This window comes from Neolamprologus multifasciatus, chromosome 15 (assembly GCF_963576455.1).
Source record: "Neolamprologus multifasciatus chromosome 15, fNeoMul1.2, whole genome shotgun sequence".
Taxonomy (NCBI): Eukaryota; Metazoa; Chordata; class Actinopteri; order Cichliformes; family Cichlidae; genus Neolamprologus; species Neolamprologus multifasciatus.
This window is the reverse complement of record NC_140453.1, coordinates 34,132,832-34,158,600: the sequence shown is the minus strand read 5'-3', so window position 1 is coordinate 34,158,600 and position 25,769 is coordinate 34,132,832. Positions and strand designations below refer to the sequence as shown.

General features: G+C 42.0%; 1 protein-coding gene and 1 long non-coding RNA gene across 4 annotated transcripts in view; one reads left to right on the top strand and one right to left on the bottom strand.

Moving 5' to 3' along the window:
* Positions 1-24,902, top strand: part of LOC146502503 (low-density lipoprotein receptor-related protein 8-like) — a 36,030-nt gene extending 11,128 nt beyond the window's left edge. Inside the window, exons 6-14 of one of the 3 annotated variants that reach the window (XM_085132733.1) lie at positions 712-877; positions 12,519-12,734; positions 13,615-13,733; positions 13,943-14,082; positions 14,657-14,798; positions 14,872-15,069; positions 19,292-19,452; positions 20,442-20,540; positions 22,362-24,902. In XM_085132733.1, coding sequence (XP_084988859.1) covers positions 712-877; positions 12,519-12,734; positions 13,615-13,733; positions 13,943-14,082; positions 14,657-14,798; positions 14,872-15,069; positions 19,292-19,452; positions 20,442-20,540; positions 22,362-22,397 — 1,277 coding nt within the window. In that variant the 3' untranslated portion in view covers positions 22,398-24,902. The other 2 variants (XM_085132734.1, XM_085132735.1) reach the window with 2 other exon arrangements.
* Positions 16,984-19,297, bottom strand: LOC146502504 (uncharacterized). Its single transcript, XR_014869330.1, has 2 exons — positions 18,800-19,297; positions 16,984-17,732 (listed from the first exon to the last, which is right to left on the bottom strand). It is a non-coding gene; the product is annotated as an uncharacterized LOC146502504 (long non-coding RNA).
* Positions 24,903-25,769: the final 867 nt, after the last annotated feature.

Below are 25,769 nucleotides of genomic sequence, written 5' to 3'. Positions count from 1 at the left end.
TAACAATCTCTGACAAGTTTAAATATTAGTTACCTTGATCTAAAGCTCAGAGGTCAAGTTTTCTTAAAATCTTGTGAAGGACTAAACTAAAGAAGGAAGTCAGCTAGGATTTTCAAATAGATACCACAGGCGTGTCTACTGGAAAGGTGAGGGGTAACGTTGGCTGTTGCCAGTATTTCTCTATTATCAACACTATCTGCAAGTTCAATCAAACTATTGTGTCACGTTCACAAAGGTTACACCTTAACAAATATTGACTCAGTTACACTATATAGGTTGACACAACTGTACAAACATATTGCTCAAAACTGTACCTTTAGCATAGATGTACTTACTGTAGTCAATGGCATTTTCCATTTTGTTATTATGTGACTTACAATGTTCCTGTTGTGCAAACTATTGTAAAATGACCTTGAAACTTAATTTGCTGCCACTGGAAAAAAAAAAAAAAACAAGGTCAAAGAGTTCAAAGCAGGCCCGCTGACATTGTCACTTTTTCCAGACGTCTTCAAGGACATTTAGAAAAGTCATTAAAAAATAAATAGTGATGACACATCTGGTTTAAATGAATGAGTAAATTGAAGATAAATAGACATACACGGGGGAAATTCACTTGTTACAGCAGCACAATGAAAATGGAGATGAATACAGAATAATTTCTACTGTTTATAAGTGGTTGCTGTATACAGTGAATAATGTGTGTCTTTTCAGGAGATGAAGCTCAGTTGGTCTTCACCAGTTCCAAAGGGATCCAGCTGAAAAACATTAGCAGGTCTGAGTACATGGAACTGGCACCGCATGTGCCGGGTCCCCTGGCTGTCATGATTTCTAACCGCACACTGTACTGGGCCCAACAAGGAAGAGGCTCCATTTACAGGTAACCAGCACGTTTCTATATGACCTGCTTTCCAAAGTCATATGTGACAGTTGCAAGAAAATCTGAGGTCCAAAAAATATAAACACATGGATGTTTACCTGTTTGTTTGTTTTTAAATTTATTATTTATTAATACATTTTTCCCCTAACGCTGATGTGGATCTATGTGGCAGCAGGATAAGTGAGATAGCCCATACCCATTTTCAGAGTATCAGTTTTAGTTTCGTAAGTATTATTAGCAACTTCCTTATTATTAAAGATATGCAAAATATGATCTGATCAGATAAAAAAGGGCACTTTGATAATTTGGTAATTGTTTCGTGTCTGTGGACCAAAACTGATTAGCTGCAGAGCAGAGAGACTGGATTTTAATATTCCTATCTGTATGCAAACCTGACTGGTCTCCTTTCATAAACACACATTCACTGGACTACAGTAATGTGTCAGGTAGTTGTTTCAAACTCATGGCCTGGGGACAACTTGGGGGCCATGTCATCCCTACTTGCGGCCTGAAGAAGTATAATGCAATTTGGCCCTTGAAGTAACTTTTTTTTTTTTGTTAGGGAGGATTTGTTTATTGTTGAGCGCAATGTTAAAATAAGTTCTTTAAAAAGCCAAAAATGATTTAATATGGGCAGAGAGCACAAACATGCTGAGTGATTGGCTGTGTTAGTTCAGTGAGAGAGTCAAAAACTAACGTGTACAATTATGTCTGCAGTTTTATTTTGTTAAATACAAACAAAATGATAGCAGAAGTGCTGCCATGTGTCATGTCAGCTCATTTTGGTTAGGTGTTAAAATAAACTGTGCTCACACACTCCTACTTGTCCACCAATGCTTGCAGTATAAATAGAAACGGTACAGCATCATGGTCTGAAATGTGACCCGAACACAAAAACGCTATGGGACGGTGAAAACAGCCACATGCTGCGGCGCCACTATATCAGTGTGACTACCGCCGTCACTGAACTCCAGGTTCAAACCAAACAATATATGTTCTGATTCTCAAAAAGTGTTTCTTAGACAGCTTTGACTCAGATTAGGGCAACAGAAACCTAATAACCTTCACCTGACCAGATTATTTGGGTAATAGGTAATTTAGTTGTGTCAATATCAAATATCTTCTCTCTCATGGCACACAGTGATAATAATCCGCATACAAGTGTGTCGGTGTTGTTGATATAAGGAAATGCTTTTTATGGGGAAATGTTTCTAGTTCAACAGCCTTCATTATGCAAAGCATTTCAGAATAAAAGTGATTCTGAGAAGCGTCAAACTGTGACATGAGTTTGCTGATACGGCTATAAGGGAAGTTTTACCTTATGCTGATTCGTTTAAATGACTCATCACAGGCAAACAAGAGAGTCAAATTCCACATCTCAAAGAAGCTCTTCAAGTTATGGAGAGAAGATCACATATCACCTATGTCATGTACTTAGTGCTAAGTTTTGAGAAACTACTGTTGTATAAGTGAAGACTTTATCTTGCAGATTGCTTTCTCCTATAAAGCGATTAGTGCTCGGATGCTTCTTAAAAAATAAATGGTTGCCCATGTGTGACTGATATAATACATCAGTCACACAAGGGAAACAATGCTTCGTACCACATTTAGGCTATGTCCACACGTACCCGGGTATTTTTGAAAACGCAGATTTTTCTATGCGTTTGCACCTTTCGTCCACACGTAAACGATTTCTAAAAACTCCAGCCAGGGTGGATATTTTCGAAAACTCTGTTTTTGCATTTACATGTGGACGAGAAAAACGGAGAAAACGCAGCGTCAAAGGTGTGCGCCTTTTTTGACGTCACACTGTGCGCCACGTTATTGTTTCAGTGAAATGAATTTCTACAATACTGTTACTGTTAATTGTACTCTCTGCAGTGTTTAAATGCTTACATATACACACACAGTTACTGTCCCTCCACGCATATGACTCGGTTCTGCTTCTATGCCCCAGCTTTGTTTACTATTTCCCACCGAGGCTTCTAGACTTCTGATTCGCCATCATTTCTACACGGTTAGGAATATATCGCCACCTGTTGCTTTGGCATGTTCCTAGTAGCGTTTTCCTTCATTTGTGCGTTTACGTGTGGATGGGATTATTTTTTTAAAACGAAAACGGAAAATCTCAGTTTTCAAAAATACCCGTGTACGTGTGGACGTAGCGTTAGCCACACATGAAAACAAAGGGAAACAAAGCCATTATTTGACCTCACACATGCACTCTTGAAAGCAGTGCAGAGACAGAGGAGAATCATCAGCTAGTTCAAAGTAGATCTGTGTATCATCAGCATAACATAACAAAAGTGATACTGTATTTCGCAAAGGTTAGTCACAGTTCCCACGATTTTAGCCTGTTGTTCCTGTTGAAGTTATTGACTGTAGAGATCAAACAAAGAGTGTACGTATGTTTTCACCTTACGGTGCAACCTATGCAGGGATGTATAGCTTGTGTGTTAGCTAGTTTAAAAAACTTGATACAATGACATATATCGTTTACCATAGAGGGTTTTTTTTTTTTTTTAGTGGAGTAATGAATAGTTATGTCTATAACTTCTGTTCCCTGAAGGAGAGGAACGAGGTACAACACATAAGTATGGGATATCACGACCTCGCGTGCCCTGGCTGAAGAAACCTTTATTCACCGCTGTCATCACAGTCATCCCTCAGTTTTATAGCCGCGCTTCACCGAGCCTAACTGCTCCATGGGGCCACCTTGTGTTGTACCTCGTTCCTCTCCTTCAGGGAACAGAAGTTATAGACATAACTATTCGTTTCCTTTCAGTTGATTCACTCGGTACAACACATAAGTATGGGACATATATACACGCCCCGCAGAGCAGCCACCAAACCGGAATCGGACCACCACCACCTTAGTGAGCGGTAGACCTAGCAGAAAGGACAGTATGAGCCACCGATGGGGCTGTAACGTCCAACCGATAAAACCGCACCAAAGTGTGCGGTGATGCCCAACTAGCTGCCGCACAAATATCAGCTACAGGCACCCCTTTGCAAAGAGCCCATGAGGTTGCCATCCCCCTGGTGGAATGAGCTCTCACTCCCTGGGGCAAAGCAAGACCTTTGGTGCTGTATGCCAGTGAGATAGCTTCTATAATCCAGTGGGACAGCCTCTGTTTAGACAGAGCTCTACCTCTATTTGGATTTAGATGTGCATTTCCCCCTGTGGAAATGATACAGGAGCACGTCTGGCCATTGGTGCGTATTAAAACCAGATTCTTTGATCCCCATAATAGAACAGAGAAAACCCGACTCAGAGTGGTCAAAACATTTTATATTTAATTCTTTATTCAATCATCTTCCGGAAGAGAGAGCCCTGCACAGCCCAACGCCAGTTGCAGGATATCTAACATTAGAATCATAAAATGTGTGATTCTAATGTTATCACCAGTGTTGGGTAAGTTACTTTAAAATAGTAACTAAGTTACATTACTAGTTACTTCTATCAAAAGTAACTCAGTTACTTCAAGTTACTCGTTACTTTCAAAGTAACTAGTTACTAGGGAAAGTAACTTTGGTTTTACTCAGAATTCTCTTGTTAATGTGTTGCTTCCATAACTTTGCCAGTCTTCTAGCTTGCTTACTTGCCACAAGTGCACTGTGCCACCTACCAATAGAAAGGAAAAGATAATGTGCATATTTCCACGAGAGAAATCCCACGCCTGGACCGTCATTGACTGCTGCCATGATTCTAGCCTACGTCACAGTGTCATGTGCGCCTTTTACATCCAACACAAAAACTGCAGTCGTGGTGCTTTGATTGTACTCAGAACTCGGAAATTCTGCCTTCTGAATAGGAAGATGTAAGCAACACCAGACTGCAGATGAGCTGCATACAGGGCTGGACTGGGACAGAAAATTGGCCCGGGCATTTTGACTAGAGACTGGCCCACCATTATAGGAAAACTCATAAAGCCTTTGAATGAAAACAAACGCTGTTGTGACAGTGATGTTCACTGTCTTGATGGTATGTATGCATCAATCTATCAATCGTTTGTTGTAAGATTCAGATAATTATTTTTTAAAAGCTAGATATTTTAAATGAGAATAAGAAAGAAAAGTATTTCTTTGTGCCCCCCTCTCCCTGTTAATGCCCTACCTGGCCCCCCTGGCAAAAACTTTGCTAGACCCGCCCCTGCACAGTTACCAGCTGTCAGCTACATAAAAAAAGGATCCTGGTGTTATTTGTCTCTCAGAAACAGTTCATAACTTCCCTTCAACTCATTCATGTCACCTAAAAGGTAAACCTGTTTCTCCATCACCTGTTCAGCTCTGATGATTCAGTAAGGACATCTCCTGGTTTCATCTTCATGTTTCCCTCTCACCAGATATCCAAACCGATATCATGACCAGCAGCTTTTTTGCAGCTGTGGCTCCAGCAAACATCAGCTGATAGTAGAAATTAATATTAAATAAATTATAACAACACCTGATCAAGCTTAAACGTGCTGCTGTTGTTTAACGCGACATCGGCTGGTTTCCTCTTTCTGGCGCAAAGTGGGCGATAAACAAACAAGAGAGAAAAGCCGATCAGCTGATCACTGATCAGTTTTCATGATTGAAGTAGAAACAGGAGAGGGAGGGGGGAGAATGAAAGAAGAAGAGGCAGCTGTGCAGCAAAGACACAGAATAACTCAAGCTTTGTGTCTTTTTCATTGTAGCTGAATTACGGGACAAACTGTTCCTTTTCACCTCAAAACGCTTAATATTTTCTCTTAATACCAGACGGGACGGTTGGCAACTCTAATAACTTATGAACAAAATAAAGTTCAACATCATTAACTTCATAGCACCCACCCAGCTGTATAGAAACTCCGTCATGCTAGCTAGTACGCAGTACGGAAAAAGTCAGAATAACGAAAATAAACTCCACCTAAACTTGGTTTATATCTGACCCAGATAGACTGCAGGTCATAACTTCTTACCTGAAGTTCAGTTCACACTCGGACCGGCGGCCGCCTCGGGTCTCTTTTCCTTCTGCGTCCCCTTTCTCTCATCCACCTGCTGCCTCCACCACTTGCTAATGTTACTGAATCTGTCGAAGCTCCGCGATAGCCACCACACGAAGTAACGAGTAACGACCCTATCTAAATCCCAGTAACGACTAACGCGTTCCTGATTTTGGCATAATAACTAGTTACCGTGCTCGTTACCACAAAAATAACGTAGTTACTGTAACGCGTTACTTAATAACGCGTTAGTCCCAACACTGGTTATCACACATTTTATGATTCTAATGTAATGTAAAATAGGTGTTATTTTGGTACTTTACATGTCACACATAGTTTCAACAACTCCTTATATATGGTACAAGTTCCTCTTTTATGTCTGGCTTTCCGTATTTATTAATATGCTTGTATAGCGCTACACTAACTTCCTGTTTTTCAGTCTGGCTGAGCACTTAGTTTGTGAGTCAAAAGTGGCCTTGCCTTACAAACCTTCATTACTAAAGTACATAAAACAATATAATCAGCGCCTCCATGCCCAAGGGTGCACCGTGGTCGATTATGGAGAAGAACAGGGGGCAGTGAGTATTTACCTTGGAGGGAAAAAGAAATATTTGAGCCTTGCTAAATAGATCCCAAAACTGAGCCACTACTAAAGGGTGTAACCTTCATTCTCTCACCAGAGCACTCCAGTGTCCTGTTATATTTTAGATAGCAAGGAGCAGATGGCTGAGTTTATTAAACTCCACCAAGACTATCTGCAATATTCATTAAAAGTTTAATAAACTATCATCTTGTCTTTATTTTTAGTTAGCACATACCATAAACACTTCAAGCTGTAAGTTAATGATAGTCATATAAGAACAGATGCATGCTGATGCAATAAACTGTACGTTTTACGTCCAATGGATGCATGATCTGATTAGTTGACTAATCTCAAAAATAAATTGTGACTAGTCGACTATCAAAATAATCGTTTGTGGCAGTCCTACCTCTCATCTTTAACAGTCCAAGTGGCACTACGGCAATCATAGATGCCATGATGCCCAACAAACATAGTATCGTCTGGAAACGCAGTCTGCATCAAAGCTGAAACTGAGCGAGGCAGCGATGAAACTCAGCCACTCTATGGTCTAACAAACGTGCGCGGCTGGAAAGCGAGCATATTTCCAAACCAAGGAAAGAAATCTGCTGACTCTCGATTAGTGAGCTCTTTTGAAAGTTCTCAGAGAACCCCAGTGTCTGAATGTGTGACAGAACCAGTGACAGCTGTGTTTCTGCCTGATCTCTGGAGCAAGCTACGAGATGGCTAAGATGCGGATACCTCTCTCTCTGAGGGGGACTAGCGCTGCCTCGGCACATTTTGCAAAGGTGCGAGGAGCGAGCAACAGCCCGAAATGGCAGCACCAGGTATTCATAGGCTAAGACCTCGAATGCAAATCAGGAACTGCCTGCATTTCAGGTTTATAGCCACATGAACATAAGCATCTGTTAGATTGATTGTTGCAAACCAATCTTCCGGGCCGACTTCATTCAAGACCTGTCTGAGTGTTATTGATTGTAACATGGAAAGATGTACATTCATACATTTTTTTGGAGGCACCTTTCCTGGGGCACAACAATGAAAAACAACGGTAACACGTGATGTGGTCACCTGAACATTTAACACACCTGAACGGGGAGTTACAACCTGAGGCATTTTGTGTGCAGGGGTTTTGTGATTGGGAGACAGTGTTAAGAATGTGCAGCGCCCTCTGGAGCTGACAACCTAAACAGAACTTAAGCGGCACCTCTTGGGCGGCAACAGAGGGGTAAAAGCAGCGTCTCCCTGCTGCTGGCCCCCTTTTCCACTCAGAACCACAGCTAGGAGGGCTGAGGCTTCTTTCTCCTGGGCGTCGGGTGGGCCTTTGCTCCAGGCCGACTGGTGTGGAGCTCAGGCTGTAGGATGTGCTTTCGCTAGTGGCACACGCACTGCAGCAGTGAGCGCTGGTCTTTTGCCAGTTGGCAGAAGAGCGGCGGGCCTGTTAGAGCTAGCTGCGGGCTTGGGCTTTGCCTGACGTCTGGGGATGATGTCGTGCAGAGCTTCTGTCTGCTTCTTCCTCAGATCGAATCTAACCTGAATGGCTTCAAGTGAATGTCTGAATAACCCAGCCGCAGACACTGGTGCGTCCAAATATACAGCCCTGTCTCTATCCGGGACGTCTGAGAGGGTCAGCCACTGCTGCGCCACTACTGTCAAAGCCATTCCTTTGCCCAGGGAGAGCGCTGTACAGCGGGACACACAGAGGATGTAATCTGTGGCGACTCTGACCTCATTAGGAAGAGGTACCAGCGGGCTGTCATCAAGAACCAGCGATTTGAGCTCCACCAGGCACATAGCCTGGTACGTCTGGAGCATGGTGACGGAGCTCATTGCGCAAGCAGTGCCGGCCTGAGCCTGATAAATCTTCTCCAGCTGCAAAGCCGAGAATCTGCAGTGTTTGGACTAGAGATGGCACGATACCACTTTTTTATGTCCGATACCGATACCGATATCATAAATTTGGATATCTGCCGATACCGATACGAATCCGATATAGTGTTTTTTAATCAATAAAATTTTTTAATATCTTGCTGCATTTTGTATAAGTTTATACTCAAGTTTAAATAAATAACAACACTAAAGCTATTCTGTTAAACCTGTATGTAAAAAAATACACTGCGCCCAAAATATTTCATAGTTCAGCAATACTGATCAATCTAATAAACTTAAACCTGCTCCATCCTCCCTATTCTGGTATGAGTACTATACTAATAGGGTTGCAAACTCCCAGCAAAAAAAGAAAAAGGGAACCACCCTCCACCTCATGATGCTTAATCGATGTAATCAAAATTAATTTGATGCAGGGGGGAAAATGCACAAAAATAAATTATTTTTCAAGAATAATTAAATAGATTCAACATCTTTCTTCAACAGAATTGCAGACTGCACGGATGGTATCTTCCCGAAGGAAAAAGTAGTATAGCTTACTATATTAGACTTAACAGTTACTATATACAGTAATGGACTTCTATATATTTTACATCAGATTAAAACTTTGGGTGTAAGAGTCAGATAATTATTTATTAAAAGCTAGACATTTTAAATGAGAATAAGAAAGAAAAGTATGTCTTTGTGCCCCCTTTTGCCTGTTCATGCCCTATCGGCCCCCCCTGGCTACACTTTGCTAGATCCGCCCCTGCACAGTTACCAGCGGTCAGCTGCTAGAAAAGGATCCTGGTGTAGAAAGTAATATTAAATAAATTCTAACAACAGCTTATCAAGCTTAAACGTGCTGCTGTTGTTCAGCCGCTGGTTTCCTCTTTCTGGTGAGAAGTGGGCCAAAAACAAACAAGAGAGACGGACTCGCGACAGAAAAGCCGATCAGCTGATCATTAAGCAGTTTCACGATTGAAGCAGCAGCAGGAGAGGGAGAGAGAGAGGCAGTCGCTCCATATCTCGGTTGTTAAGCTTAACGTGGGAACGCTTTACAAACATTCAGAGATGAACTTACACACTTGCTTTACTTCTCTCTGGGATAACTTCCTCGGAGATGAAATGCTGGTTTGCTAGCAAGGCTACAAATACACACAGCTGCTCTATCACGTGATGCATACTGCTGCTACGTGCTACGGTTATGAGCCGAGTTACGCCTTGTAGCAAGTTTTGTGAGGTGCTTTTTTGATATTTAATGGATCGGATTACATTTTTTATTTCTCACCGATATCCGATCCAGTAATTTGGGTCAGTATCGGACCGATACCGATACGTAATATCGGATCGGTCCATCTCTAGTTTGGACGGCAGAGTTGCAGGGCCGCCAACACCATCGTTATGGGATGGGGCCAGATAAGCAGCCAGAGACTGCGTTAACTAAGCCAGCTTCCTCTGCGCCGTCCAACTCCATGTACTTTCCATAGCCGGGCACAGTGATGCGGCTAGACAGAGGTTTGTCCCATGATGCCGTTAGCTCGCAGACAAGGTCTGGGAACATGGGAAGCCACTTTTTGGCCGATGCGGGCTCTGGTAGGAGGAAAAAACTAGCGAACCACGATGGCTTCTGAGCTGGCGGAGGAGAGGACCAGTCCACCTGCAGCTTCTCAGCAGCACGGCGAAACAGGGAGAAAAGAAAGGTGTCATCGTGGCTGACCGGCGCAGCAGTGGCGGCACATTGGGCCGACAATGAGCTCTCTTGCTCATCCTCCAACACACCATGGATGTCCAGGCCGATGTCCAGCACGTCATCGTCTTCCTGGGGAGCGCTGGCGGGCTTCAACCCAGGCTGAAGCCCGTCAGCGCTCCTGCATGGTTCCAGCTCGTCACTGGCTAACCCGTCAACATATTCCATGTTGTCAGCCCAGTTAATTAGGGAGGACATCGACCGGATCATCCTCGTCTTCGGACTTGGACGAAGCCGGGGCTCCAGACTCAGAAAGGAGAGGGTCATGCTGTGCGACAGCCGAGCGTCCCAGCACTTTTTCCACAAACATCACCCATCTTTCCAGGGTCGAGCGCCAGAGCTGGTGGCAAAACGCACAGGCTTCGGGCTCCGTCAACGCTCTCCTAGTGTGGACGATCCGCAGGCAGACAGAGCAGGCATCGTGCTGGTCGCTATCATGCAAAGAGGAGGACGGGAGAACAGAAGATTTCCGCTTTGCTCGCTTCAGTTTGGAGTCCATTTTAAAACGCAAAGCAAAACGCTGCACAGTTAAAACTCGAAATTAGTGCTCTGCGGGCAGCCTACGCACCAACTGCGCAGTGGAGGCTAACACCAACAGGGGCAGTTAAGCTAAGTTCAAGTCAGCAGACAACGGAGCTAACTAGCAGCAGCTAGCTAGTCCAACTCAGCAGAGGTGTTCTCAGCGAGGTGAAGAGCGTAAGAACTGAGGGATGACTGTGTCCTGATTCGCGATGTTGAGAACCAAAACAAAATACCAAAGGCCCAGAAGGATGCAGTCAAACAGATGAGTTTATTGAACACACGCGTGGGAAGATGTACACTGCAAAACATCAGATGTAGATCTCCGCCCAAAAATACACTTCAGATTGCTTTTATAACATCAGGGTTAATGCCCCTTCTTGCGTTTTACAAGAACATAATTTGCATCTTTTACAGACAATGATCAATTTTAAGAGATAAATGCAGACACCGAAGTTCCCCTCTCTAGCATCTTCTTTCAAATATGGCGATGAATTCAGACCCTGAAGGTCCCCAGGGACTTGTCCTCTTCTTTGGCCCATCTTCTGTCACCTGTTACTAGGCAAACTCAAATGCAACAAGAAGCTGAATACATTCAGGCCTTCACTCAAGCCTGTTTCTAGATTATATGGATTATGTGTTTTGTAGGCGTGTATGCAGTTTTAACCTTTTATAGCACCAAGTCACTTACATAATAGATTGTCTGGACATTGCGCCAAACAAAGCTTATATCCTTTAGTTGACTGAGCTTCAACTCTTTAATAAGCACAAAATGCAATGTGTATAAAATGGTTATAGCTGCACCTGTAATAAAAATGTCAATGTAATGCCAACAGCTTCAACAAATGCTTTAATGAAATGATGATTAATTTGATTATGTCTTAATGCAAAGCTAATTAATGCAATGGTAATAATAAGTATGAGTAGCAGTAAAATATTTCCCTTACTCCACAACTGTGATGACAGCGGCTATAAGTGTAGGTGGGGCCGTGCGTGTGTCATCACACGTCATCTGCCTTAAAGGCGGGAATAAAGGTCTCTTCAGCCAGGACACGCGAGGGCATGATATCCCATACTTATGTGTTGTACCGAGTGAAGCGACTGAAAGGGAATTTATTACACGGTCTCCACCCCCCTGGGTAATAAACTGCCCCTCTGTCTCCCAGGAGGTATAGGGACAGTTTCTTTCCTATAGCTCTGAAATCTAACACCCCCTGCACACACACCTGAAGACATGCACAAGGCCACTGCACTTTACAATACCACTTTTTAATAGTATAAAATAGTATTTTTTATGTGTGTGTGTTTCCATATTGTGAATATTTGTTTATTTGTCTATATTTTTTGTTCTTGTTTTTTTTTTCTTCATTATGTGACTCCAAAATCACAACACAGAATCTTTGAATGCTAAATTATGCCAGTTGCTCCTATATAGAAAGTACAACTAAGGCTGTTAAAGTGCACAAGTACTGGCTTCTAGTAGTGAATTAAAAAGTAAAATAAAAAATTTGACTTGAATAAATAAAATGTGTATATATAATATAAGATAATAATAATAATAAAAAAAAGTGTTTTGAGTAACTGCTAAAATATTTCACTGAGACAGAACTGGAAACATCAGCCTGATAGTGGAGGGGAAGGAAATGTTGGTCATGAATTGTTCTGTGGTGGGGGTGACTGTGGTGATGTATCAGTCTGAGACGGTACTAACACTAACATTACTGTTGCTAATGTGGCTAAAATAATGCTTAGGCCAAGTTTTGATGAATTAGCCTGTTGTGGGATGGAGCCAGTGGCATGGATGGAGTCTGATTGGATTTGTTAGAGCTGAAATTTCAATAAACACTGTCATTGTTGTGGTTGTGGTTGTTGTTGTGGTGGGGGTTTTTTTGGGTTTTTTTTAATGTATTGTCTGGGCTTCTTATTTTTACTCTTGCATTGTTTTTTTTGTTTTTTTAGGATCTCCTTGGATAGAAAGCCACAGGAAGCTGTGTTGGTGCTGAAAGTTCAAGATTCGGTAACCAGCATGGCAGTGGATTGGATCCACCAACTTCTCTACTGGACCAGTATAGAGATGGGGTGGGTTAGCGTGGCCTTTCTGGATGGTTCAGCTCATCGCCGGCTCATCGCAGGGCTCGACAAGCCCTCCGCAGTGGCCGTGGATCCTCTCCGAGGGTACGAGGCTCTGGGATTTTGCATTTCCTTTTAATGGTTAACAGCACAAGATAAGGAAAAAAAATGCTTCACCTGTGATAAGGGGCTGTTGAAAGAAGCTAAAAGCCAGCACGTCACACTGGAGCTGGTTAAACATTTACACGTTTACTTGTCCAGGGAAGGGCAGCACATTACAAAACCCTACATTAATACAGTTTACATGGTGTTTAAGGCACGATCTGATATCCTCGTGTTGGTGTTGTTCCCAGATCATCATACTAAAGGTTGTTCCAGGATCAACATTGCAAGTGACCAATCAGAATGTTGTGATGTCATACTTTCGCGACTTCGGGAAAAACCGGCGTAAAACAAAAAACTGTACTTAAGCTGCGAGAAACCGCCTTTGTCTGCCGATCAACGGACCCTAACCCTGACCCTAACCCTAACCCTTTAATAAACGCTAAGCAGAATTGATATTGTCCTTGCAACATTGGAATTTCATAAATGCACGAATGGGTTGGTGCGCAAAAGAATAACGTCACAATAATGTGATTGGTCACTTGCGATGTTGAACCTGGAGCAACATTTTCATGATGATCCGGGAACAACACCAACACGACGATATCAGATCATCCGTGTTTAAGCATGACTGTGTCCATGTCATGCTTGAAGGCTTTGAATTATTCAAATAATACATCCTCTTCCTTGCTTTATGCTAGTAGGTCCAACCACTTCCTTTAGTTTGGCTTATTTCTTTTTGCTTGTTTCATCTTTATTGAAGTGTTATTTGTTGGCAAATAGCTTGTCTCCTGAATTAAAAAAAGACATCACCAAAAGGTAAAATAAGTCTTAAAAATCAAAGCTACAGAAGATCAAAACATGGGTGCTTTTATTTTCTCAGGCTGCTTTTCTGGGCGGATTGTGGTGTCTCCCCAAAGATTGAAAGTGCTGGTTTGGACGGCTGCGACAGAAAAGCTCTGGTCACTTCCTCAATACGCCAGCCTGTAGCCCTCTCTCTAGGTATGTTCTGACATTCAAATTAATTGCTGTCAAACTGGCATTATTTAGAGAGGTCAGAGGAGAGGAAAAACATCTTCGTCCTTAAATCAGGAACAACATGAGTTCATTTTTCTGTACTTCAGGCAGAAGTCAGACCTTCAGTTTGGAGCATTTGAATATATTTATGTTGAGTCACTTAGTGCTGATATTCATGTCGCACGTTCCCTTAGATATGCCTCGGCAGCTGCTGTACTGGTTTGATGAGGGAATGAGAAGAATCTCAAGAGTAAATCTAGACGGTCGTCAGCGTAAAACGGTGGTGGAGTCTAACGGCTATCTGGACCGAGCGTTTGGACTGTCTGTGTTCGAGGTACAAGAATTACATTATGGTCTGTGCTGGCTGACATCCTGTGTCAGACCCGGGGGGCAACAACAAATGCATTTTAATACTGAAGGCAGCTAAATGCAAGGAAACTAAATGCAGTGCATCCAGAAAGGATTTAAAGTGCTTCATTTCTTCCACTTTTTGTTATTTTGCGGGCTTATTCAAAGTGCATTCAATTCATTTTTCACCTTAAAACCCAACACACAATACCCCTAACACAACACGCATGCGACAAAAGTGCCTAAATTTCTACTAAAAGATCTATTACTTGTGCCATTGGCTATCACTGCGAAGACATGCTGCTTGCACATTTCACTGGTGCTTGATCAGTCCCCTTTTATAATTTCATCACAGCTGAATTAAAGAGTTCAGCTGCAGCTGCAGCTTAAAACGAAAGAGAATATCTGGCCTGCACCACTTGCTGAATTGAAGTGTGAATACTTCCTGGATATACTGTATACAAGAAAATCACTTCATGATGAGATATGGAGCTTTCTTCTTGCATGCAAAGCCCGATTTCTGCTGTGTGCTGCTAAAGCTTTCCCTCACTGGGTTTCAGGGATTTGTATATTGGAGTGACAAAGTTACGCGGTCCATTTGCCGAGCAAACAAACACAACGGCAGAGACCTCCAAGCACTTCTGTCTAACGTCACCTCGCCAGGTGGTGTGCTCATCATACAGCCTGTTCTCCAACCAAAAGGTATACCCAATCAAAAAGGGACTTGTTCACACTGTAGGTCCCAGACTGATAACTGTTGCTGATTTCTTCTAAGGACCCTCTGTTTGTGGACGTCCAAGGGCAGTTTGCCATCACAAGTGTGTCATTGACTTGCTGACTCAGGGTCCAAAGTTCAGCTGTGTTTCTCCAGAAATAGGAAGAAACAAAACAGAGGAAATTCCTGCAGTCTCCCGTTCAGTTCCTGCAACAACTTTATCGGATCCTACATTTTTGGGAATCCTTTCTCTGATTGGTAAGAATCTGTCAAAGTCTCAAAACATTTAAACAAATCAGATCCACACTGCACATGAAAGGTCGTCTGTCATTAGCAGTGGCACAAATCTTTCCACGAGAGTTGAGGCCCGGGTGTGAAATTTATGGTTTTCAGGGTTTCAGATTCAGAATTTCAGATTCAGATTCAGAATTTATTTGTCACATACAGGTTGCCCCGCAGTGAAATGAGACACACCCCCCCCCCCCCCCCCCCCCCGACCTTACACACATAACACAGACATTACATGGGGGTTACAAGTCGGAGATCGGCAGTTACGGAAAAAAACACTGAAATGTACACACAATGGGAAGGTACAAGAGGAAAAAAAGAGACCCCTACTCATGCTGTGCTTCCATGGTAGGACAGCACGAGAACAGGAAACAAAAAAAACTCCTCTGCACAAAAAAAGCACATGAATGTTCACAGCACAACATTATGAAGACATAACAAGCCACAGGGTTGGGTAGGGGGATGAGGAATAATCCCAGGTAGGGGTGGGTTTTTATAATCGATTTATCGATTAAAATCGATTCTGGCTTGGATTACGTAAAATCGATTCATTAAAATCCTGAATCGATTTTTTTAATATTAATTTATTTTGCCCGAAATGCCAGAATCTCTGGTGAAATCTCACAAAATTTCAACAACCACCAAACAGCTAAAACAGTAAATGAGAGCAGGAACACGGATTCTGCACAAAGACTTAAACACACAGCGCAGCCCGCGGATCAGAATCAGTTAGATGTCGAATTTCTCACAGTCGGGGCGGAAAGCCGACAGCCCGCTGATTCTGATCTGTCGGCGGGTCCGCGCTTTGTGTTCACCTCCTTTATGCGCTGATTCTAAAGCTGTTAGTTTGATGTCTCTCCAAACAATATTGACCGAACCAGCAGCAAAAGAGGATCCAAACTACGCTTCACAAAAACATCGTCATGTATTCACTCTTACTTTTACTGTTTTGCTTCGACCACGATGCACAGCTCTCTCTCTCTCTCTCTCTCCCCCCCTCTCTCTCTGTACGGGTTTCTGCATTATTCGCTTGCTTGTTACGCACAAGTCTACCGTTGTTTACAGCGCTATCGGCCGACTTTTTTTTTTTCTGTTTTATATACTTCCGAAAAGAAAACCTAATTTCTGCCGTTCAATGCTGAACAAATTTAAATTTTTTAAAATTATGCAAAATGCAAAATGCTTAGCCATGTCTCTAATAAAACCGCTGTAACTTCAGAGGTAATGTTCATATGTTGATTAATGGTTTTCTTTCGTTTTTGATGTACTGCAGAATATTTTTATAAAATCCCAGACCAGGAAAAATCACCTTCATGTGTTTCTGTGTTTTATCTTCAGCTACTTTGACACAAAGGCATCTGCTGTGACGCTCACACCTTTGATAAAGTCTTGCGTGTGTCAGCTTCCTTTTTATAGATACAAAAATATGTAAATGTACTAATCTGAATTATAATATTTCTGACTGTCAAAATTTCCCATATTCAAATCGAAGTGAATCGAATCGAATCGAATTAAATCGATTCAGGACCTTGTGAATCGGAATTGAATCGATTCTAAAAATCAGTGACGATACCCAGCCCTAATCCCAGGCAACACAGCAGACATTCTGCCACTGCGCCGACTCGCCAGCGCGGGCCCAGACCCGCCTTGTGTTCCCAGGAGGTAACAAGCATCGAAGGCGTTGGAAAGGGAAGGGTTTCCTTCCCTTTAGTGCTTATCAGTGTAAGTGTGTGTGTGTGCGTGTCCATAGTTCAGCTGAGACAGTGTCCTTCGCCCTATCAGGCTAAGTAAACAGTCCTCCAGCCAATCCAGGTGTCCTTGCATGGGATGGGGAGAATAGTCATCACACAGTCGTTATCAGGGAGTGTTTGACCGGCTTCGGTGTTGTTTGTTTTGTTTTCTGTTATCGTTAACTCTCTTTCCCTGGGTCTTTTCCCGTGTTGTAGTTGTGTGTCTTATTTTGAAAGAAATATTTACGCGTTACCATAGCAACCAGAGAGCATTAAGGGGCAGAGAGCTACTCTCGATGTTGTTGGTGCATTTCAGGAGGACACTGCTAATAAAGTTACACAATTACAGAGTGATTTGGCATTTATTATTATATTTACAAAATACGACAGTTTTTGTCTTGGTCGTGTCATTTTGTTTTGTTGTATTTATCCTGTAAGTTCCGAGGTATGACCTCCATGGATCAGACTTGTCCAGCAAATCCAAGAGATGCTCGATTGGATTGAGATCAGTGGAATTTGGAGACCAAATCAAAACCTCAAATTGTTTGTTGTGCTCTTCAAACCATTGCTGAAAGATTTTTTTATTTTTTGCTCTGTGGCAGGGTGCATTATCCTGCTGAAAGCGGCCACAGCCATTAGTCAATATGGTTTCCATGAAAGGGTGGACAGGGGTCAGCATGGTTACCGTGACTGGTTTGTGTCTGTGCAGCCTCATATGCACCTAACTAATGCACTGTGTATTCTGACACCTTTCTATCAGAACCAGCATGAACTTTTTTGACAATTCGAGCTACGGTAGCTCATCTGTTGGTTTGGACGACACGGGGAAGCCTTTGCTTCCTACGTGCATTGATGGGGCTTGGCCGCCCATGACCCTGTCACTGGTTTTACCATTGTTCCTTGCTTGGACCACTTTTGATTAGGGATGGGTATTGATAAGATTTTCACGATTCCGATTCCATTTTCGATTCTGTTTAACGATTCGATTCTTTATCGATTCTCTTATCGTTTTTTTAATTTTTTTTTTAAAAAGGAGAACACTAAGGTCAATTAGCTTAGATCTTTGTTTTATATCTTCTCTTTGAACAAGATAGAAATTTAGGAATAACATGGCCTTACAAACCCAACAGTGAGATCTTAAGAGATCCAGCCTATGGCTCTTCAATGGGGTGTCACAGGGTCCCCAGGAAAAAAAATTGTAAATGTAAAATAAATATTCTTCTGTAGCAATAACAAAGTATAACATAAATTATTCTGTAGCAATTACACAAGAATATCCAATAATGTCCCTGCCTACAATTAAACACATTCACTTACCGAAAATCGGGGCATCTGCTGTGGCAAATGGGTTCAAGCCTTTGACCACAAACTTAGTCACTGCTCGGTGACATTCGTCTATCCTGGCCTGAATGGAGACGCTACCGGTAGACTGCAGCGACAACTGCCAGCATCTGAGCCAGCCAGACTCTGTCTGTCTCTCTCATCATGGTCACCTAAACGCACAGTAATGGCAGATTTTGTAATAAGGCAGATCGCGCTAACATAATATGCACTGTTAGTTGGTTATTTACCTGCCGCATTAACGGGAGAGGACGTGCAAACGTTACCGCTGCTGCTGGATTGAGGTTCACGAGTCCGGAGCGGAATTAAAAACACGACATTCATTTAAGGTTATCGCGTGTTTTGTGAGCAAATGCTTTTGCATATTCGTAGTGTTTCCTCCCTTAAATGAAATATCTACTTTGCAAGTATTGCAAGTTGCCCTGTTGTCATCCGTTCTCGTAAAGTATAACCAAACTTTTTAGCGTTTGAGCCGCCATGTTTCCTGCCAGGTAAATGACGCTCCGCAACGTGGTGACGTCATTTGGGGCGACTGGAATCGATAAGGGAATCGTTTGCAAAAATGGCAAACAATTCCAAGGAATTGAAACAGTGGGAACCGGTTCTCAACAAGAACCGGTTTTCGATACCCATCCCTACTTTTGATAGATACTGACCACAGCAGACCCGGGCCACCATGACAAAATGTTCACTTGTTCCCTGAAAATATCCCACCTCTACCAGGTGCCATAACAAAGAGATAATCAGTGTTATTCACATCACCTGTGTGGTCATAATTTAATGCTTGATTACATGTATGAAGTCAAGCTTGCAAATGAATATCTTTGCAAAAAATGCTTATATGAATCTGCGTGAACGAGACCTGTTTTATAAAAATGCCCAGATCAAGTAGAAAAGCAAAATAAGAAGCATTTCATTTACCACACATAAGTAAATGTTTTCAAGTTTTTATGAAGCGTTGTTAATTCAAAGGGCTTTTTCCACAAGTGTTTTTCCATTCATGCAGCCACCCATTTGCCCACTCAGTGGAGGTAATAGAAGTGACATCATGCATGACTTCAGCTTCTATGTCATGTCTGGAACTCCAAAAAACTGATGAATTTCCTGTGTGTGTTTCCAAGTGTTCCTCAGTGTCCTGCTGGTGGGAATGGCTGCGTGGTGGTGGAGGAAAGAATTCCAACCTTACAGATCTCTCACCGTGCAGAGCTTCTCCCTGAAGGAATCCCAGGACCCCCTCGTCATTCAAGAGCCACCGATGGGTTCAGACACACGTATAGTCAAGGTGAGAGGAGTTTGAAGGTAAAACCAGGAGTTTGTGTTTGTGCAGAGAAGAGATATTGTAAGCTTGTGTGCACATGTGAGAGATACAGCTAACTGCTTTACATGTTTTTCCACTTCATGGCTATCTTACAGGCTCTGTTTTATCTTTTTTAGGACAGTAAGATGCAACCCTCACAGGCAAAAATGTTTTAAAATTTCTTTTTCACTGCTCCCAGTGATTTAATAATCCTGCAAAAACACATCCAAAGAAGGAATCTACATAATAAACAATAAAGGGAAACCATAGCTATTGGGCATGTAGCATGCAACTGCAAACTGAACCTGGACCCACATGCACGTGTGTTAAGCCATATAAGTCGTATTTTCAAATGTTTTTGTCATTCCCATTTTTTCCTGCACACAAAAACAAACTGTTCATTGCATTTATTGGACTATTCCTTAAAGAAAACGCCAAACAAAAACCAGCATTTCCCCCAGTGCTTTACATCCCTGATCTTTCCCTATCTTTAAGTGTCCAGAACATATGGTCGCAGGTCTGGTGATACAATTACAAAATCGATTATCGACCTGCGGCCTAGAGCATCCTGGTGCCACGTGCACTTATGGACACTCTTATGTTTGAACAAGGTGTTTGTTATGGCCAAACTGTGATTTGCACAGAAGTCCAATAACAAAACACCGTTCCTCCCAATCACGCCCCTCTAGGTCTCACCGTTGTTACCCACGTGAGCATTGAAGTCTCCCAGTAGGACAACAGAGTCTCCAGGTGGAGCACCTTCCAGCACCCCACCCAGGGACTCTAAGAAGGCTGGTTACTCTGAACTGCCACTCGGCGCACCCGGCCACCAGACGCTCACCCTCGGGCACCCTCCCCGGGTCTGGCTCCAGGGTGGGGACCCAGTAACCCTATCCCGGGCAGGGTGAACTGTTCCCTCGATGGTCTTTTCATAGGGTACTTCTGAATCGCTCTTTGTCTGGTCCCTCCCCCAGGACCAATTTGCCATGGGAGACCCTACCAGGGGGCAAACGCCCCTGGACAGCATAGCCCCTGGGATCCCTGGGACACACAAACCCCTCCACTACGATAAGGTAGTGATTCACGGAGGGGTGCTATCTAATCTAGCAGTTCAAATGAAGTTTAGCTATACAGCCTCGTATCACAACAACAGTCCCCTCAAGGCGCTTTATATTGTAAGGTCAAGACTACAATGTTACAGAGAAGACCGAAAATCAGATGACCTCCTATAAGCAAGCACTTTGTGACAGTGGGATGGAAAAACTCCCTTTTAACAGGAAGAAACCTCCAACAGAGTCACTTAATCCAGCCCTGACTATGTGCTTTATCAAAGAGAGAGCTGGTTCCACAGGAGAGGTAGGCTGAAAGCTACTTTTAAATGCCCTGAGAACCACAAGCAAGCCTGCAGTCTGAGAGCAAGGAAGTAGAGCTTAGGCTTGCATTAACCTCTAAAGAGGCCTGCTTTGCATGCTCGAAGGAGTGAATTAGTAGATGAGGGAGTATATTGTGGCTAATGTGCAGGCTGCTTTTATTAGAGGACACAGGATTGTCAAACAGCACAATGTGTTATCATAAGTTCCCTGACTCAGCCTTTAGTAGCCCTGAACAATGTTTTCACTGTAAGGAGGCTGGCTAAGATCATCCCATTTATTGGAGTCCTGACACCTGACATGCCCCCCCCCCATTAAACATTTATGCATTTGTTTGTTTTTGGCTGGGCTCTGCTTGCTGCTTTGACTCGAGCCGTGTTCAGTAGTGATACACAGATCAGGGGTTGGGTTAATGTGGATTAAAACCTGGTGATCCTTCTTGAGTTATTTCATTACAGTCAGTAAATCTTATCAAGCCACTGTAAGCAGTTCTGGTGAAGAAGAGTGGATTTCTTTGAGGGTAAAATTGGGACTGATGACAAAAAAAAACTAGTGCTTCTAAATATTGCTCCTTGCTCCTAAATGTTTCATGTGTGTGTTGTCCTTGAATTAAGCTGTGGTAAGTGCAGCAACTTTCTCTTTTGGTAGTTAAAAAACCAGCCTCGTGCTTCTGAAGCGACACAATCAACAGGTGTTTCCTCCTCAGGAAAAACACGCACACACGCACGTCTTACTATTAAGATTTGAAGCCAGCAACCTCAGATTTTCTAATTTGCATCTCAGCTTTTAAAATAGTTGGAACTGCAAATGTGGGCTGTTTGAAAGGCATACAGAATACATCCGTTAAGCTACAGTTTCTTCCTCCTGTCTAGACTTTAAACTGACACAATCACAATATAAACAAACAGGCTGTTAGAGTGAATTGTTAAATGTTTGTCATTTTTATGTTTACCATATTTTGATTGTTTTAACTCTGATGAAAGAAATTCCACTGTCCTTACCCCCAGATTCTCGAGGTTCTAGGTGGGGGGCTGTAATCTTTTATCACAGACACATCCTTGTGCTTCTTTTGATGTAAGCTTCCTGCGTTTACGACCCTTTGGTCAGCAGGAGGTCTGACACACACATTCATACTTAGATACAGAAGTTCACACATATACATACAATGCCTTGTCTGGGCGTGGCTTTGTTCTGACGTGTTTTGTGTGAACTGTCTCTCAATAAAAGGCAGCAGGAGGTCAGATCTGGAGGTCATTTTCGTGGTGGACACAGACGAGGCCTCCCTTGCGCAAATAATCGATCGATCGACTGTCTTGTTTTCTTCATAATGAATAAGTCTCTAGAATTAGCGGGGCTTGTGGAAACAGACCCAACACAGGCTGTCCCATCAATGAGTTTATTTTGTTTGTTTGTGTGGACTTTATCCTAGAATATATATATATAAGGATAAACACAGTTTGACTCACAAGTTAGAGGCTTATCCCATGCAGCAGGTTGACTAAGTCGTGTTTTCTTTGCTGCCAGGAAACTTTGCTTAAGCGGGACTTGGACGGTGAGTGAAGGTTTGACACAAGTGATCAGCTGACTGGGTTTCTCCCGGTGAACCTGGTGGTGTCTTAACCCCTGGCAAAGACCTCAGAGCTGACAGGACATCAAGGCAGCAAGCAGGCCCGGCTGAGAGTTTCAGCTCCCCTGGAAGTTTAAATCTGTGATCTGGGATAAATATCTGCATTTGAAGAGGAGGAAAGGCCTTCACTTTTCAGGATATTTTTCACATAGCTCTCGCAACTCACTTTGTTTTTGTTAAAGTCATAGTTTATTTACTTAATGGTGAACAAGCACATCCAGTTTCTTTTTCTTTAAGTATGGCTTAGTAATATTCATCAGATTAACTGTTAAGGTCTTCACATTTCCATGTGAACTGAAGACGAGGTGAAAATATGTGTATGAAGGACACTGGCAGTGAGATCGTTCTGATAATTGATAACACAGTTTGCTGGTTTCTTTGATATGTTTTGCACTTTTGATCAAAGAGAATGAGCAAACTGTAGGATGAGGTTTCACAGATGAAATTATTTAGTCACTAATATTTGTTCATATTTGTATTTTAGTTTAGTTGCATCGTTTTACTGAACGTTTTGAATACTTTTTGCCTCGTGTTCAATTCACCAAACTTACGCATCACCAAATGTATGCATGGTCCTGTTTACACACTCGGTGTGAATCCTGCAGGGTACAAAGTGCAGAAGTGTAGAAGGTCACTCTTGTGTGTTTTCACAGACTGGATTAAAGCTGAAAGTTAAATATTGATCTAAAAAATCCATCCCTACCACGATGTTTGTTTTTAAATGGTCACCTTTTTTTCCTTGCTTAGTTAATTTTGAGAGCTTTCATCAGTGTTAGACCGCTTTCCTATTTTCTACAATATAACATCAACTATCTAGCAGCCACTTTTGTGCAGCACACATTTTATTACCAGTTCAGAAGCTGGCTGAGTTAAACATTTCAACATTCCTAACCCAGTTTATGGCATCATTTGGAATCTCAATTCAGTTTAAAGTGACCTTAAATAAATACATAAAGGGCTTTTTTTCTTATCACATAACTGGTTTGGGGGTTTCCTCATGTTTTTGTTTGTGCGTTGATGCGGTTGTGGTTGATGCTGTTGAATGGTTAACATGCCTTATCTGATTTCAGTCTCTTGATTTGTTTTTTCTGTTGGACCTTAAAAAAAAGATCTGTTGGTAGAAACTGACAAACTGCTGACTTGTATGGTTAGTATTTATTTTGGTGGGTTTATTTATTTTGCAGTAGTATTGCAGCTGCTTTAGTGCTGTCTCTGTACTTTACATAATTCTGTTAATTGCTGTAAATGAGTCAAATAAAGAATTTTATGTTTTCCTACATTTGATGTTTTTGCATTTTGACTTCATTGCTCTCTGGAAAATATGAAAGTTTTAGCTAATCCAATTGTGACAAAGCACCAGTTGTACCATATGTCAGGAGCCTCCTGCACCCCTGTCTGCACTGCAATGATCTGTTTTAATTAATAACTCCAAACAGACCTGAGTTCACTGTGTTTGTGCATTTATGTTTGCCTATTTTAACTATACACTCGCTGGCCACTTCATTAGTTACACCTAGCTAGTACCGAATTGGTCCACTTGTTGCTTTCAAAACTGCTTTAATTCTTCATGGCACAGATTCAACAAGATGCTGGAAACTTTCCTCAGATTTTGATCCATGTTGATGCAACAGCATCACACAGTTTGTGTGATACTCGGGTAGGCTTTGGTGTTGTAAACGATGCTCATTTAAGACTAAGGTGTCCAATGTGTGCCAGGAAGGTCTGCCTCACACCATTACACCAAAACCACCAACCTAAACTGGTGATACAGAGCAGGATGGATCTATGCTTTTGTTTTGTTCACACCAAAGTGACTCTACCAACTGCAATTTGCAGCAGAAATAGAAACTATAAATGGCACAATAGCCTCAATTTCCTGTTATTGACTCATAGGAGTGGCATCCTGTGTGACTGTTTCCAGCTTGAAGCAGTCTAATTATTTTCCCCTGACCTCTGGCATTAGCAAACATTCTCAGAGAACTGCTGCTCAATGGATGTTTTCTCTTTATTTGGACCATCCTCTGTAAACCCTAGAGCTGATTTTGTGGGAAAACCACAGCAGATCAGCATCTTCCCCGTTCTGACGCTCAGTCTGAACTTCGGCAGCTCATCTTTAGCATGCCAAACATGAGTGGAAATGGCTGCTGTCTTAAATGTCGCTCTTACTGTTCACTCATGCAGCATGTTCTGCCTTATTAGCTGGCAGTAACTGAAAATATAATTATTGTTGGTGTCTAATGTCCGTAACATTACAACAAGGTGCATTTTAGCAAAATGAGGCTCGTGATGTCACAGACATTATATATAAATTAGAGATGGAATCAACACTTCACAATCATTCATAAAATCTCGTTGTAGTTTCTTATTACACACTTGAAAAAACTGATTTTTGCCTCCAGCTTTAAGAGTTTTTCTCGATTTTAATGAGGTCAGAGGTTGAGATGCTCTTTCAGTAATTCCAGCATGTATCGAGACTGTAAAACATGACTCGAGTTAAATTTTATTTATAAAGAATATCTATAAAAAAAAGAAATGTTGTACAAAAATTAGAATAAATAGAGAAAAACAAATCAAGGGAATAGATAAGAAATAAGTAAAGCACATGTTAGTAGGTGCTAAACAGAAAAAGGCACCGAGGCTAGGATGAGCAAAAATGTGAGTGAGTAATCTTTAGTTTAGTCTACAGGACCACATCCTGTAGTAGGGGTGCAACGATACACAAAATTCACGGTTCGGTTCGATACTTTGGTGTCACGATTCGATATTTTTTCAATACAAAAAAATGTTCATGCCTTTTTAATTTGTCATTTATTAAAATTATAAATATATATTTTAACTCAAAAGTACAGTTTTTAAATTTAATGTTGCTGAAACAACAAAATAAATAAAAAAAATCTATCTGATCGAGGAATCACTCATCTTTGGAAAAGGGAGTTTATTACAGAGAAATGGCTCTTTCCAAAATAAAAGCTATACTATACGCTTCTTCTGGGCTATATTCTCAGCAGCATATTAAACATATCAGGTCCCCATAAGGAGAATCATGTGCTAACGGCTGTCTAAATGACTCGGGTAAAGTTTGTAGCATACGTGCTTGTTGTTTTTGTCTGCTTCCACTTGTCTTTGCACTAGGATGATGTCAGCGTAAATGTGCAGTCATATTCGTTGTGTTCCCACTAGTGCTGTCAGCGTTAATCTCATTAAAATGACATTAACGCCATAACGTGGCAAATCTCCGTTAACGAGTTACCGCGGATCGCCCCGTGCCGGTGTTGCCAACTTAGCGACTTTGTCGCTATATTTAG